Raw genomic sequence first — 14,749 nt, 5'->3', positions numbered from 1 at the left:
AAACACTCTGGCCAGTGATTTCCCACGAGATAACCATCTTATTTCTGTGTACAAGAGACGGCGTCTGTGCTCCACGTCCATCTACTCGCGCCTGTTTGAGCAGCTTTGTGAGTTTGTTTTGATGTGCTTAATAACTTTAACAACGACATTCAATACGCTGTTTAATTCCGGTGGCATTTTTCGGTTAGCAAGCATTTCCCCTGTGAATGATACAATGCGTGAATTCACACTCAGGAGCAACCTCCTTAATCCCAGCAGTTAATCCAGACAGCCGTCCAGTCATGGCAGCAGCTCCATCGGTGCATATGCCGACACAAAAGGACCATTTCGGTTTTCCTGACATGTAAAAATCCAGCGACTTGAACTGTTCTGTGGCTGTGGTGTTGGTCAGCAACGATAGTGCACTAACATATCCTCTTTCACATCCTCCTGAAAAATACATCGCACATAAACAAGTAGTATTGCCTTGTAACGTCTATAGATTCGTCAACCTGGAGTACGTAGTACCAGGGTGCCTTATCAATCCTCTCTAACAATTGTGTCCCAATGTCTTCGGCTATTTCCTCAATGCGCCAAGTCACGGTGTTAGCCGACAGAGGCACATGTGATATCTTTTTAACAGCAGCCTCTCCTAAAAGTTCTCTTTAGTGGCAGGAAGGATAAATTCTTCACCCATAGTGAATGGCTTTTCAGCCTTAGCAATACGATCAGCCACTAAGTCCGATGCTGTCAGTGCATTCTCATTTACTGATGTGGTGGCTCTCAGTAATTTATTCAGTTTTTCGTATCCAAGTTGTTTCCTTTCAAAATACTCCAGGGGCTTGGTCTCTAAGTGGCAAAGCAGTTTTGAAGGTTTCTTTGCCTCATTAGAGAGCTGGTCGCCGCATATTATGCAAAGCGGGCTTGGTGCGTAGGAATCACCTGTTGCGATAAATCCATATTTCAAGTAGGACTCCTGGTGTGGTCTGTTAAAAGATGTATTTTTGTTGGAAGTTATAAGCTGTTCTCTCTCTTCACTGTGCCTTTTCCCCTCCATCCATACATTCATTTATTTGTGGCGGCCCGCCACGAAAGAATTACGGCCGCCACAAAAAAACAAACAAAAAAAAAATTAATAAAAAAATATATACTGTATATTTTTTCGCGCGACCGCCCATAAAAGCAATGGGACTCTGTCTGTGAATGGAGCTTGTAGTTTCATATTATATAAATATGTAAATATTATATAAATATGTACATAAAGTGTTGTGATTATATTCCAAGTACGCGTTCTTCTTAGTCATCGCCCCATACCCCCCCACCACCGCCCCTACTGTTGGTTTGTTCTGTGTCGTGTGTTTGTGTCTCCCCTCAATTGCTCTGTTTATTGCAGTTCTGAGTGTTGCTGGGTCAGGTTTGGTTTTGCAATTGGATTGCATTGTTATGGTATTGCTGTGTATTGTTGTGTTGGATTGATAAAAAAAAAAAAAAAAACGATTGAAAAAAAAAAAAAGAGAGAATCGATTCTGAATCGCACAACGTGAAAATCGGGATTCATATTCGAATAGTTTTTTTCCCACACCCCTACGTAATACCGTGGTATCTACAAAACCGTTACATTACTATCTCTAACATGTAAATGCTGCCTCTTTGCTAGGTCAGAATTGCAAATTAAAATATGTTCTTAATTGTCTTACCCTGGATAAATAAAGCTGAAATAAATATACAAACTAGGGAGTGAAGATGTTGTGTTGCAAAATATTTATATACTACATTACCCAGAAGGCCTTGCGCTGTAGACAGAAACAGGAAGGTCTGAACTGCGTGGGAGGGTGATAATCCACTGCATCATAGTGTGATATAAAGTTGTTCACACAGTATAATAATACATTGATTGTTGTTTGCAGCTGTAACTTTGCACATAAACTTGACATAGCTTGGTGTCTTGGAGTCTTCAATATATGTGTGTTCTTTTCCCTTGCAGTCTCAACTGTGAAGACTCCACCTTTGGGACCTGTGGCTCTTGCTGCAGTGATTGCCGGGCCAGTTTGTGTCCTCTGCTTGCTGCTGGTTTTGGCTTTTTATGTCTGCCATAGCCACAGGGCCCTAGGGGCTGGCGGGGCTGGAGCCCACCATCACCACCACCACCGGGTACCTAATGAAGAAGATCCCTCAATGGACCATCCCTTCATCACGGTTGGAACGACACTGAAGGACCTTATCTATGACATGACCACCTCTGGTTCTGGATCAGGTACGCTGATGCAACATATATGCAATAATATAACACTACTATATTTTTTGGACAACAAACAAAACCACATATATACTAAAAGGAATGTCATGTGCTTTTGGCTTCGATGAATCCTGATGTTTTAGAAAATAGTGGGTCTTTTGACATCCTAAAGCTTTTTAGAGATTCAAACACACCACAAACTTGTTCCGCAAATTTTGCTGAATAAAGTAATCATACAGGGGTAATGTTTTTTTTTGTAAATATTTGATTTCCCGATCTACCAAAAACAAAAAGTCTATTGTCAAATTGGTGAAAGTACATACACTATATTGCCATAAGTATTTGGCCGTCCATCCAAATGATCAGAATCAGGTGCCCCAATCACTTGGCCCGGCCACAGGTGTATAAAATCAAGCATTTGTGAAAGAATGGGCTGCTCTCACAGCTCAGTGATTTCCAGCGTGGAACTGTCATAGGATGCAGTGTTTCCCCCTGAATATTTGTTAGTTAAGGTGGTGTCTCTCCAGGGGGAAGCAAGCGTCGCCCGGGACCAGCGGACATACTTTGAAGGGGCTGGGTGGGTGTAAGGAACAGTGTAATTTGGCCTGTCGCCACCACGTCTCCATCTCATCGCTGCCTGAAGGGGCAATAGACCACAGACTGTGATGAAGTAGGCCGGCTTCGTCGCGTGAAGAAGCCTTCAATTTTTGGTTGTGTTTTCCGCTCAGTATGCTGAATGCCAATATACGATATGTATCTCGATATTTTTTCTGTAAAGTAAAAACATAACACAAAACAGTCCCAGTTACCTGAGATACTAAGTATGTCATTATTTTGACTTAGTAAATATCGACTTACTAAGACAAAATAATGACTAAGTCAAATTAATGACTTACTGTAAATAGGCATTTGCCATAAGCGTTTGAAAAAAAGAGTTAAAAGTGGGGCCACATGCTGACCCTGATAAGCTGGACAGGAAAAAAAAATTTTTTTTTTTTTTTTTTTTGACTTTAGTTTAGGCGGTGGCTCTTTGTTGTTAAGGCGGCCGCCTTAACAACAAAGAAACCAGCCGTGAAATGTCCACTCTCCTAAATATTCCAAAGTCTTCTGTCGGCTTTATTTTAAGAAAAAGGAAGCGTTTGGGAACAACAGCAACTCAGCCACAAAGTGGTAGGACACGTAAAGTGACAGAGAGGGGTCAGCGGATGCTGATGCGCATAGTGCAAAGAGGTCGCCGACTTTCTGCACAGTCGGTTGCTACAGAGCTCCAAACTTCATGTGACCTTCCAATTAACCCACGTACAGTTTGCAGAGAGCTTCATGGAATGGGATTCCATGGCGGAGCAGCTGAATCTAAGCCATACATTACAAACTCCAATGTAAAGCGTAGGATGCAGTAGTGTAAAGCAGTGGTTCTCAACCTTTTTCCAGTGATGTATCCCCTGTGAATTTTTTTTTTAGATCAAGTACCCCCTAAATCAGAGCAAAGCACTTTTGGTTGTAAAAAAGAGATAACGAAGTAAAATACTGCACTATTTCACCAGTTTCTGATTTATTAAATTGTATAACAGTGCAAAAATAATGCTCATTTGTAGTGGTCTTTCTTGAACTATTTTGAAAAAAAGATATAAAGTTAACTAAAAACTTGTTGAAAAATAAACAAGTGATTCAATTATAAATAAGGATTTCTACACAGAAATAATCATCAACTTAAAAGTGCCCTCTTTGGGGATTGTAATAGAGATCCATCTGGATTCATGAACTTAATTCCAAACATTTCTTCACAAAAAAAGAAATCTTCAACATCAATATTTATGGAACATGTCCACAAAGAATCTAGCTGTCAACACTGAATATTGCATTGTTGTATTTTTTTTCACAGTTTATGAACTTACATTCATATTTTCTTGAATAATTATTCAATAAATATACTTATAAAGGATTTTTGAATTGTTTCTATTTTTAGAGTATTTTCAAAAAAATCTCACGTACCCCTTGGCATACCTTCAAGTACCCCCAGGGGTACGCGTACCCCCATTTGAGAACCACTGGTGTAAAGCACGTCTCCAATGGACTCTAGAGCAGTGGAGACATGTTCTTTGGAGTGATGAATCACTCTTTTCCACCTGGCAATCTGATGGACTAGTTTGGGTTTGGAGTTTGCCAGGAGAACGGTACATTTCGGACTGCTTTGTGCCGATTGTGAACTTTGGGGGAGGAGGAATATGGTTTAGGGTTGTTTTTCAGGAGTTTGGCTTGGCCTTTTAGTTCTAATGAAAGGAACTTTGAATGCTCCAGGATACCAAAACATTGTGAACAATTCCAGGCTCCCAACCTTGGGGGAACAGTTTGGAACGGGCCCCTTCCTCTTCCAACATGACTGTGCACCAGTACACAAAGCAAGGTTCATAGCTGATGACAGAGTCTGGTGTGGAGGAACTTGACTGGCCTGCGCAGAGTCCTGACCTGAACCCGATAGAACACTTTTTTTTATTTTGAATTAGAACGGAGACTGAGAGCCAGGTCTTCTCGACCAACATCAGTGTGTGACCTCACCAATGCACCTTTGGAAGAATGGTTGAAAATTCCTACAAGCACACTCCGCAACCTTGTGGACAGCCTTCCCAGAAGAGTTAAAGCTGTAATAGCTGCAAAAGGTGGACCGGCTATGGGTTAGGAATGGGATGGCACTTGAAGTTCATATGTGAGTCAAGGCAGGTGGCCAAATACTTTTGGCAATATAATGTATATTTTAAATCAGGTGCAATGTTTTCCACAGGTGGTGGTGTTGGGTTCATGATGTCTGCTGATTGTCTAATTTGCATCCATTAGGCAAAACTCAGTGGTAAACTGAGTTTTTTGTTTTGTGGCATAAGTAATGTGCAACATTAACGTCAATGTCAGTCGTCGTCGGAGTGCTCAGCTTTCCTTGCAGGCACTTGGTAAATAGTTGCATGTTTGGTGTTAGCGCTTTGTCGTTGTTACCCAAAGAAAATGATTGTGCATTTTTTTTTTGTGTTAACTTACCTGTTTCATGTTGTGCAGTTTGTTTCAATACAGAACATAGGGACATAGATTTACTGGTGTTGATTTAATTTTGTGCAGTGGTGTGTGCGTGTTTAAAAAAAACACATTGTTTTTCCCGAGGCTCTGTTTAAGTGTGTGCAGATTTGAAAGATAATGTAAAGGTTTTTGTACATGTACAGAATTTCCCCCAGTTTGCCAATATACCTGTGGTGTGGTCAATACAACCTCATCATATAATTTGCATAATCAGCGTTGATGCATATCTTCCTTAAAAAAGGTATACAAACATTTAAAAACAAATGTGTTATTTATTAGGCATAACATATTTTTCTTATATCGTTATGCTCTATTTTTCAATTGCTGCTGCCTATTGTACAGTGTACTTTGTTGAGAATTGTTCAAGTTTCTAGAGCAGGGATGTCAAACTTATTTTAGGTCAGGGGCCACGTGGAGAAAAATCTCTTCCTACGTTGGTGGGACGGATAAAATCATGGCATAATAACTTAAAAATATAACTTCAACCGCTTCAGATTGTTTTTTGTTTTACTTCGGCCCAATATGAAACAAGCCCATTCTAAAAATGTACATATCACAAATAATCCTCTTGATAAAGCCCTTCAAGTTACCGTATTTTTCGGACTATAAGTCACAGTTTTTTTCATAGTTTGGCCGGGGGTGCGACTTATACTCAGGAGCGACTTATGTGTGAAATTATTGACACATTACCGTAAAATATCAAATAATTTTATTTAGCTCATTCACGTAAGAGACAAGACGTATAAGATTTCATGGGATTTAGCAATTAGGAGTGACGGATTGTTTGGTAAACATAGCATGTTCTATATGCAGAGGTGGGTAGTAACGCGCTACATTTACTCCGTTACATCTACTTGAGTAACTTTTGGGATAAATTGTACTTCTAAGAGTAGTTTTTATGCAACATACTTTTACTTTTATTTGAGTATATTTATAGAGAAGAAACGCTACTTTTACTGCGCTCCATTTATCTACATTCAGCTCGCTACTCGCTACTTTTTTTATCGATCTATTAATGTTTGTTTTGGTTTTTCAAAGTAGGATCTACGCATGCCTGCGTTTCATCAATCACATGCAGTCACTGTTAACGTTGGACCAATCAAACAGAGCCAGGCGGTCACGTGACCGTCACACGTAACACCCGACTTGAACAAGTTGAAAAACGTATTCAGGTGTTACCATTTAGTGATCAATTGTACGGAATATGTACTGTACTGTGCAATCTATTAATAAAAGTTTCAGTCGATCAATCAAAAGTGTAAAGGAAAAAAGACACTTTTTATTTCAACCGTACTTCCCGTCAAAAGCCTAAAGACTGATCGCACAGTTCCTGTCTTCACAATAAAAGTGGCGCTCCATCGCGCCTGCGCTAACAAAATAAGAGTCTCTGAAAGCCAGCGCTAGCAAGCTACGGAGTTTGCCGCCAATGTATTTCTTGTAAAGTGTATAAAAACAAATATGGAAGCTGGACAAATAATATGCCAAAACCCAACAACTTTCATGTGGTATTAGACAGAAAAGAGGAACTTTTTTTCTCCTCGATTTGAAAACTTGGACGTTATTAGCTCTACTGTCTGGTTCCAATCAATGCAAGTCATCAGAATCAGGTAATACACCAACTTATATTCTTGTCTTCATGAAAGACAGGAATCTATGTGTTAAACATGCATGTATATTCATTAAAACACCTTTAACATGTGAACAAAAACGGCAAAATAAATAAATATAAATTATATACTGTAAATATAAATGTATATATGTATATGGTATGTCTGTGTATCTATATGTATATATGAGGTATATCACCTCGAATTGGTCATTTATTAAGTAATTGATAAACGTTGAAAAACTTATTGGGGTGTTACCAATTAGTGGTCAATTGTACGGAATATGTACTGTACTGTACAATCTACTAATACAAGTTTCAATCAATCAATCAATCATTGAATGCCTACTGAGCCTATGGTGCTGTTAAGTTACTGTGGCTCAATGTGCCTTATTTTTATTTTTTATTTTAATGTACTATTATTTAATATATATTATTGTTTTAATTGCTTAAGAGATATTCCTGGCTCCGAATTTGCTCGTTGCTATTTTTATGTTTTTGTGCATTTTTTGTTGCCGTCATCATTTAACAAACAGGTTACTCAGTACTTGAGTAGTTTTTTCACAACATACTTTTTACTTTTACTCAAGTAAATATTTGGGTGACTACTCCTTACTTTTACTTGAGTAATAAATCTCTAAAGTAACAGTACTCTTACTTGAGTACAATTTCTGGCTACTCTACCCACCTCTGTCTATATGTTATAGTTATTTGAATGACTCTTACCATAATATGTTACGTTAACATACCAGGCACCTTCTCAGTTGGTTATTTATGCGTCATATAACGTACACTTACTTAGCCTGTTGTTCACTATTCTTTATTTATTTTAAATTGCCTTTCAAATGTCTAGTCTTGGTGTTGAGTTTTATCAAATACATTTCCCCAAAAAATGTGACTTGTACTCCAGTGCGACGTATATGTTTTTTTCCTTCTTTATTATGCATTTGCGGCAGGTGCGACTTATACTCCGTAGCGACTTATACTCCGAAAAACACAGTAGTTAAAAATTCTGAGGGGAAAATTGGTGCGGTTTCAAAAACACCAGAAAGAACACAGTGAATTTAGACTTAATCTCAGTTATCTACAAAGCAAATCAGCGTTAAGTCACAACCCATCTCGGATTGAACAAAAACAAAATAAAGCAAAAATAAAAACTTTTGTCATTTCCCCGTATTTCCACTTATGAATCCTGTGCTAACCCAAACAAACCATACAAACTCAGGTAGAAACTATTCAAGGGGGTTGACGTAATTACTCCCTGCCTTATAAAAGCTGTGCTATGTGTGAACAAATTAAAAAAAATAAAAAATAAGTAAAAACTTAAAAGAATGACAGTATTGCAGTAAATCACACACTGTTCACGTTCTTTAAATTTGCACAGAAGACAATCATTTTCACAGAACTATATCAATGTGCAGTGTCTCATGCAGCATTTTAAGTGAGGTTACCAATTGTTTATTTTACTCCTCTTTGTTTAGCGTTGGGTCTAGGGGGGAGGAGTCGCAGACCCGCTTTACGGTGGACCCCTTCCTTGTTATACTTGCTCGCCCCGGTATAAACTATTTGCTTATCTGAAAGAATCGCTATTGCGACATCCAGTGGACAAATTCAGAACAGCAGTTTCTTTCATTTAAAAACGCAGCTCAGTTTTACACATAGCAAACTCATCTTGCGGGCCGGATTGAACCTGTTCGGGTTTTTGTAAAGACTTCTCCAATCCTTGTGACTTTTTTTTCTACTAAAAACTACAAGCAACTACAGGTGGGGTAAATGATATTTTTTAGATGCATTGCAATTCGGACATGGATGATTTTAAAATTGGTTAGTAAATGTCAATAATGGATTTATTTATTATAAATTAAGTAATGCAGACAGTTCTAAAATGTGTCTGACTGCAACAAGCCACCTCTCCTTTCTTATTGTCTCACTTAATAAGCATTCATCACTCGCAACTTTTAAAAACAGAGGATTTATAATAAACAGTTGATTTATTACCATTAGATTTTTTAAATTAATGGAAATTTGTGCAAAACTGGAACATAAGTGCCCTTAATTAAAGGAGCTGGTCGTATCTGTCTTTAAGGTGGCCAAATTTTAGAAACGCCTGCATTACTTTATTTACAATAAATAAATCATTGGTTCGTGAAATTTACAAATCGAGTTTACAATCGCCCCATGTCCAAATTGCAATGCATCTAAAACGCGATTATTTCCCCCATCTCTAGTTTTACCTTTACATAAACGAAATGCACCGTTGGACAAAACCTGCCCCTGGAAATGATTTATCTTACAGCGAATGAGATGATCGTACAAATCCGGTTCAATCCAAATGGTTCTATTATACTGTAGTTTGAATGCGAAATTATCTATTGTCATAATTATCGATTGAATCCGAAATTATCTATTGTCATAATTATCGTCAGAGGTGGGTAGAGTAGCCAGAAATTGTACTCAAGTAAGAGTACTGTTACTTTAGAGATTTATTACTCAAGTAAAAGTAAGGAGTAGTCACCCAAATATTTACTTGAGTAAAGGTAAAAAGTACGTTGTGAAAAAACTACTCAAGTACTGAGTAACTGATGAGTAAACTGATTACGGCAACAAATAATGCACAAAAACATAAACATAGCAATGAGCAAATTCAGAGCCAGGAATATCTCTTAAGTAACTAAAACAGTAATATATATTAAATAATAGTACATTAAAATAAAACAAAAAAAATGGCACATTGAGCCACAATAACTTAACAGCACCATAGGTTCAGTAGGCATTCATTGATTTGATTGATTGATTGATTGATTGAGTGATTGAAACTTGTATTAGTAGATTGCACAGTACAGTACATATCCCGTACAATTGACCACTAAATGGTAAGACCCCAATAAGTTTTCCAACGTTTATCAATTACCTAATAAATGACCTAGTTGAGGTGATCTACCTCATATATACATATACATACATACACATATCATTTATACACACACATATCATATATACACACACGTATCATATATATATATATATATATATATGTATGTGTGTGTGTGTGTATATATATATATATATATATATATACATACATTTATATATACAGTATATAATTTATATTTATTTATTTTGCCGTTTTTGTTGACATGTTAAAGGTGTTTTAATGAATATGCATGCATGTTTAACACATAGATTCCTATATTTCATGAAGACAAGACTATAAGTTTGTGTATTACCTGATTCTGATGACTTGCATTGATTGGAATCAGACGTCCACGTTTTCAAATGGAGGAGAAAAAAAGTTCCTCTTTTCTGTCTAGTACCACATGAAAGTTGTTGGTATTTGGCGTCTTATTTGTCCAGCTTCCATATTCGTTTTTATACACTTTACAAGAAATACATTGGCGGCAAACTCCGTAGCTTGCTAGTTTGTTTGCTCTGGCTTTCGTAGACTCTTATTTTGTCAGCACAGGCGCGATGCATCGGCACTTTTATTGTGAAGACAGGAACTGTGCGATCAGTCTTTAGGCTTTTGATGGGAAGTACGGTTGAAATAAAAAGTGTCCTTGTTCCTTTACACTTTTGATTGATTAATTGAAACTTTTATTATTAGATTGCACATTACATATTCCGTACAATTTACCACTAAATGGTAACACCCCAATAAGTTTTTCAACTTGCTTAAGTCGGGTCATGTGACCGCCTGGCTCTGTTTGATTGGTCCAACGTCACCAGTGACTGCATGTGATTGGTGAAACGCAGGCATGCGTAGATCCTACTTTGAAGCTGTCATTAACCAAAACAAACATTAATAGATCGATAAAAAAAGTAGCGAGTAGCAAGCTGAATGTAGATAAATGGAGTGGAGTAAAAGTAGCGTTTCTTCTCTATAAATACTGTATACTCAAGTAAAAGTATGTTGCATAAAAACTACTCATAGAAGTACAGTTTATCCCAAAAGTTACTCAAGTAAATGTAACGGAGTAAATGTAGCGCGTTACTACCCACCTCTAATTATCGTTAGATGCTGCAATATACTGTTTATAGCACTATGGATTTTAGGCCATATCGCTCTGTCTGCGTAGGCGAGACGTTCGCACACATCTAGTTTAAGCTTGGTCCTTGAAGACTAGCACCTTTTAGCAGCCATTGGCTTTCCAATAAATTGCTTGGATCCATTCCACCTTGTTATTTACACCATATTGGACCATTTATGCATTTGCTTGGTATACATTTGATTTATGGTATAAAAGTGAGTCTGCGTGGGATTTTTCAATTACTTTTCTCTGTCACTTGAATTTTGATTTAGGTTGCAAACGGGAAGTAGAATTTCAATTTGGATATTTCCACAGTTTTTTTTAACTTTCACTCAAATAAGTAAATACAAGTAACTAGGGCTGGGCGATATATCGATATAAACGATATATCGCGGGTTTGTCTCTATGCGATATAGAAAATGACTATATCGTAATTGAGTATTCCTTATCACGCAGTTGTTTGTAGCTACGGCCATTACACAACAGACGTTTCTCACTCTTTCTCGTCTCTCCTTCTCACAGAGACGTAAAACAAGCCCGCCTTCTTACACACGTCACATACTCTCGCGCATGAAGCGTCATACGCTCTCGCCAAGCAGAGAGGTAGCAACATGGCTAATGTTAGCAGAGGCTGGTGGCGCAAGCAGAGCAGAGCGAGCGAGTGAGTGACATTACAAGAGAGAGTGAAGTGAAGTGAATTATATTTATATAGCGCTTTTCTCAAGTGGCTCAAAGCGCTCTACATAGTGACACCCAATATCTAAGTTACATTTAAACCAGTGTGGGTGGCACTGGGAGCAGGTGGGTGAAGTGTCTTGCCCAAGGACAGAAGGTGCGAAACTGATCACAAATGGAAGAAGACAATTAATGCCCCCAAAAAACAGCAGGGGGTCCATCATCTGGCGGTGGTTTGGCTTCGTGAAGGAAGATATTCAGCAGACAACAGCAATTTGCAAAGTATGCAGCAGAAGTGTAACTACAAAAGCTAGCAGCACTACTGATTTGTTCTTTAATTTAAAAAGGCACCCGCGAGAAAATGAAGAGTGTTTAATAAATACTGTTTTGGTCAATTGACTTCCTTCTCTGCATGAAAGTAGCATATAATAACTGCAGTATGAAGAAGAATGTTTTAATGTAGACACATAGAATCATCATACTGCTGTGATTATATGCATTAAGTGTTCATTCAAGGCTAAGGAAAAATATCGAGATATATATCGTATATCGCGATATGGCATAAAAATGTCGCGATATTAATAAAAGCCAATATCGCCAAGCCCTACAAGTAACTGAGATTGCATTTTAAAACGAACGATGGTCTACTTTGTCTCCAGGCCTGCCACTTCTTGTCCAGAGAACCATCGCTCGAACCATCATCTTACAGGAGAGCATAGGCAAAGGGCGTTTCGGCGAGGTGTGGCGAGGTAAATGGCGTGGTGAAGAAGTGGCTGTGAAGATTTTCTCCTCCCGGGAGGAGCGGTCTTGGTTCCGAGAGGCTGAGATCTACCAGACCGTGATGCTGAGACATGAGAATATTTTGGGCTTCATCGCCGCAGACAACAAAGGTGAGCTATTCTAAGAACGTTCCTTCTGCTAGTCTTGTGTGCACGTAGGGTTCAGGTCTGGCATAACAACTACTTCAGGGGAAGAAGAGGAAAATTACCATTTCAGAGAGAAGTTTGATCGCTTTGATCAAAGCCTAGCAATCGATTCAAAATGCCTTGAACTCTTAGCGATTGTTTATTTTCACATATGAATACAGGTGAGCCTTGAGACTTCACTGTACAAAGTCGACTTTGCTTGAGGCTTTTGGCTGGAAGCAGACAGACTGCTGACGAGTGTGGAGGAGTATAATACTCCCCAGTGAAGACGTAGCAGACACTGACACACTGTTGATCGTCTGCAAACACACACACACATGAACCCAGACACACACCGAGACGAGCAACTTCACATTCCTCCAAGTGTGCGATTCTATTGATTCCTGCATTTCGTACCACAGGTATACCACGCACATTTCTACAGCCACAGTAAACTTTGTGACAGTAATGATATTGTTCACTCTTGATAGGAAAGTTAACGAGCTGAATACATTTGTAGTAGCTCAAGAGGTGGCAGCACGTCATACTCTCAACCCAGAGGTGTAATTTATTAGTTTCTATTTTGAATGACACTTATGTCCAGTTTTATTACTTTAAAATAATTCAAGTTCTGTCGTTATCCTTATTTTTCAACATGTTCTTTCGTTTTTCATTTCTTTTATTTTTTACTTTGTAAATATTACATAAATGCAATCAAAAATGGAGTATATGGGAACCTTACAATTGTGCCTACAAATCCCTTAAAGGGGAACATTATCACAATTTCAAAAGGGTTGAAAACAATAAAAATCAGTTCCCAGTGGCTTGTTTTATTTTTCGAATTTTTTTTCAAAATTTTACACCTCCCGGAATATCCCAAAAAAAAGCTTTAAAGTTCTTGATTTTCCCTATTTACGATGCGTCTGTCATTTCCTTGTGACGTCATACAGGGCTGCCAATAGAGCTGCCAATACAAACAACATGGCGGTTACCACAGCAAGATATAGCGACATTAGCTGGGATTCTGACTCGGATTTCAGCTGCTTAAGCGATTCAACAGATTACGCATGTATTGAAACAGATGGTCGGAGTATGGAGGCAGATAGCGAAAACGAAATTGAAGAAGAAATTGAAGCTATTGAGCGAATAGCTATTGACGCTATTCGGCCATAAAATGGGTGTACCTAATGAAGTGGCCCATAGCATGGCTGCCTTATTAGCATCGCCGGTAAAATGTGCGGACCAAACGATCAGGACTTTCGCATCTTGTGACACTGGAGCAACTTAAATCCGTCAATTGGTAAGTGTTTGTTTCGCATTAAATGTGGGTATCTAGTTTCAAATGTACATACAGTTAGCGTAGATATCATGTTAGCATCGATTAGCGTAGCATGTTAGCATCGATTAGCTGGCAGTCATGCTGCGACCAAATATGTCTGATTAGCACATGAGTCAACAACATCAACAAAACTCACCTTTGTGATTTCGTTGACTTAATTGTTGCAAATGCATCTGCAGGTTATCCATACATCTCTGTTCCATGTTTGTCTTAGCATCACCGGTAAAATGTGCAGACACTCTGGCAAATTCAATGGGGGTCTGGCGGCAGATTTCTTGCCAGTGGTGCAACTTGAATCCCTCCCTGTTAGTGTTGTTACACCCTCCGACAACACACCGACGAGGCATGATGTCTCCAAGCTTCCAAAAATTAGTCGAAAAAACGGAAAATAACAGAGCTGAGACCCGGTGTTTGTATTGTGAAAATGAAAATGGCGGGTGTATTACCTCGGTGACGTCATGTTCTGACGTCCTCGCTAAAAGACCGATAAACAGAAAGGCGTTTAATTTGCCAAAATTCACCCATTTAGAGTTCGGAAATCGGTTAAAAAAATACATGGTCTTTTTTCTGCAACATCAAGGTATATAATGACGCTTGCATAGGTTTGTTGATAATGTTCCCCCTTTAAAAAACCTCCTAAAACCTCCATTGATGTAAGTACCTATGAAATGTAGTAACAGGCACATTTATGACATTTATTATTTACACATTTTGATCATTTTAAGCATTAATTTAAACGCATCACGGTAGTTGCTTTTTTTTTTTTTTACTTAATCACTAATGATGTGAGCCAATAAACATACTTAAACGTCACTTACTGTACAACGTCTGCTGTCATTAGGACTACTAGGATGTTCATATATTCCCATTTAGGTGAACAATGACTCATAATCCTCACAAAGAAACGGGGCGGGGCGT

The 14,749-nt window shown here is 38.3% G+C and overlaps 1 protein-coding gene across 1 annotated transcript in view; it reads left to right on the top strand.

The window, feature by feature from the left end:
* The window catches only part of tgfbr1b (transforming growth factor, beta receptor 1 b), a 126,666-nt gene that overhangs the window by 75,992 nt on the left and 35,925 nt on the right, over positions 1-14,749 (top strand). Inside the window, exons 3-4 of the mRNA XM_061922185.1 lie at positions 1,964-2,233; positions 12,247-12,477. Coding sequence (XP_061778169.1) covers positions 1,964-2,233; positions 12,247-12,477 — 501 coding nt within the window. The remainder of the gene's footprint in view (positions 1-1,963; positions 2,234-12,246; positions 12,478-14,749) is intronic.

Source organism: Nerophis ophidion, linkage group LG15 (genome assembly GCF_033978795.1).
Source record: "Nerophis ophidion isolate RoL-2023_Sa linkage group LG15, RoL_Noph_v1.0, whole genome shotgun sequence".
In the NCBI taxonomy this organism is placed as follows: domain Eukaryota; kingdom Metazoa; phylum Chordata; class Actinopteri; order Syngnathiformes; family Syngnathidae; genus Nerophis; species Nerophis ophidion.
The sequence above is the reverse complement of the archived record's forward strand: the minus strand, read 5'-3'. Positions and strand labels throughout refer to the sequence as shown.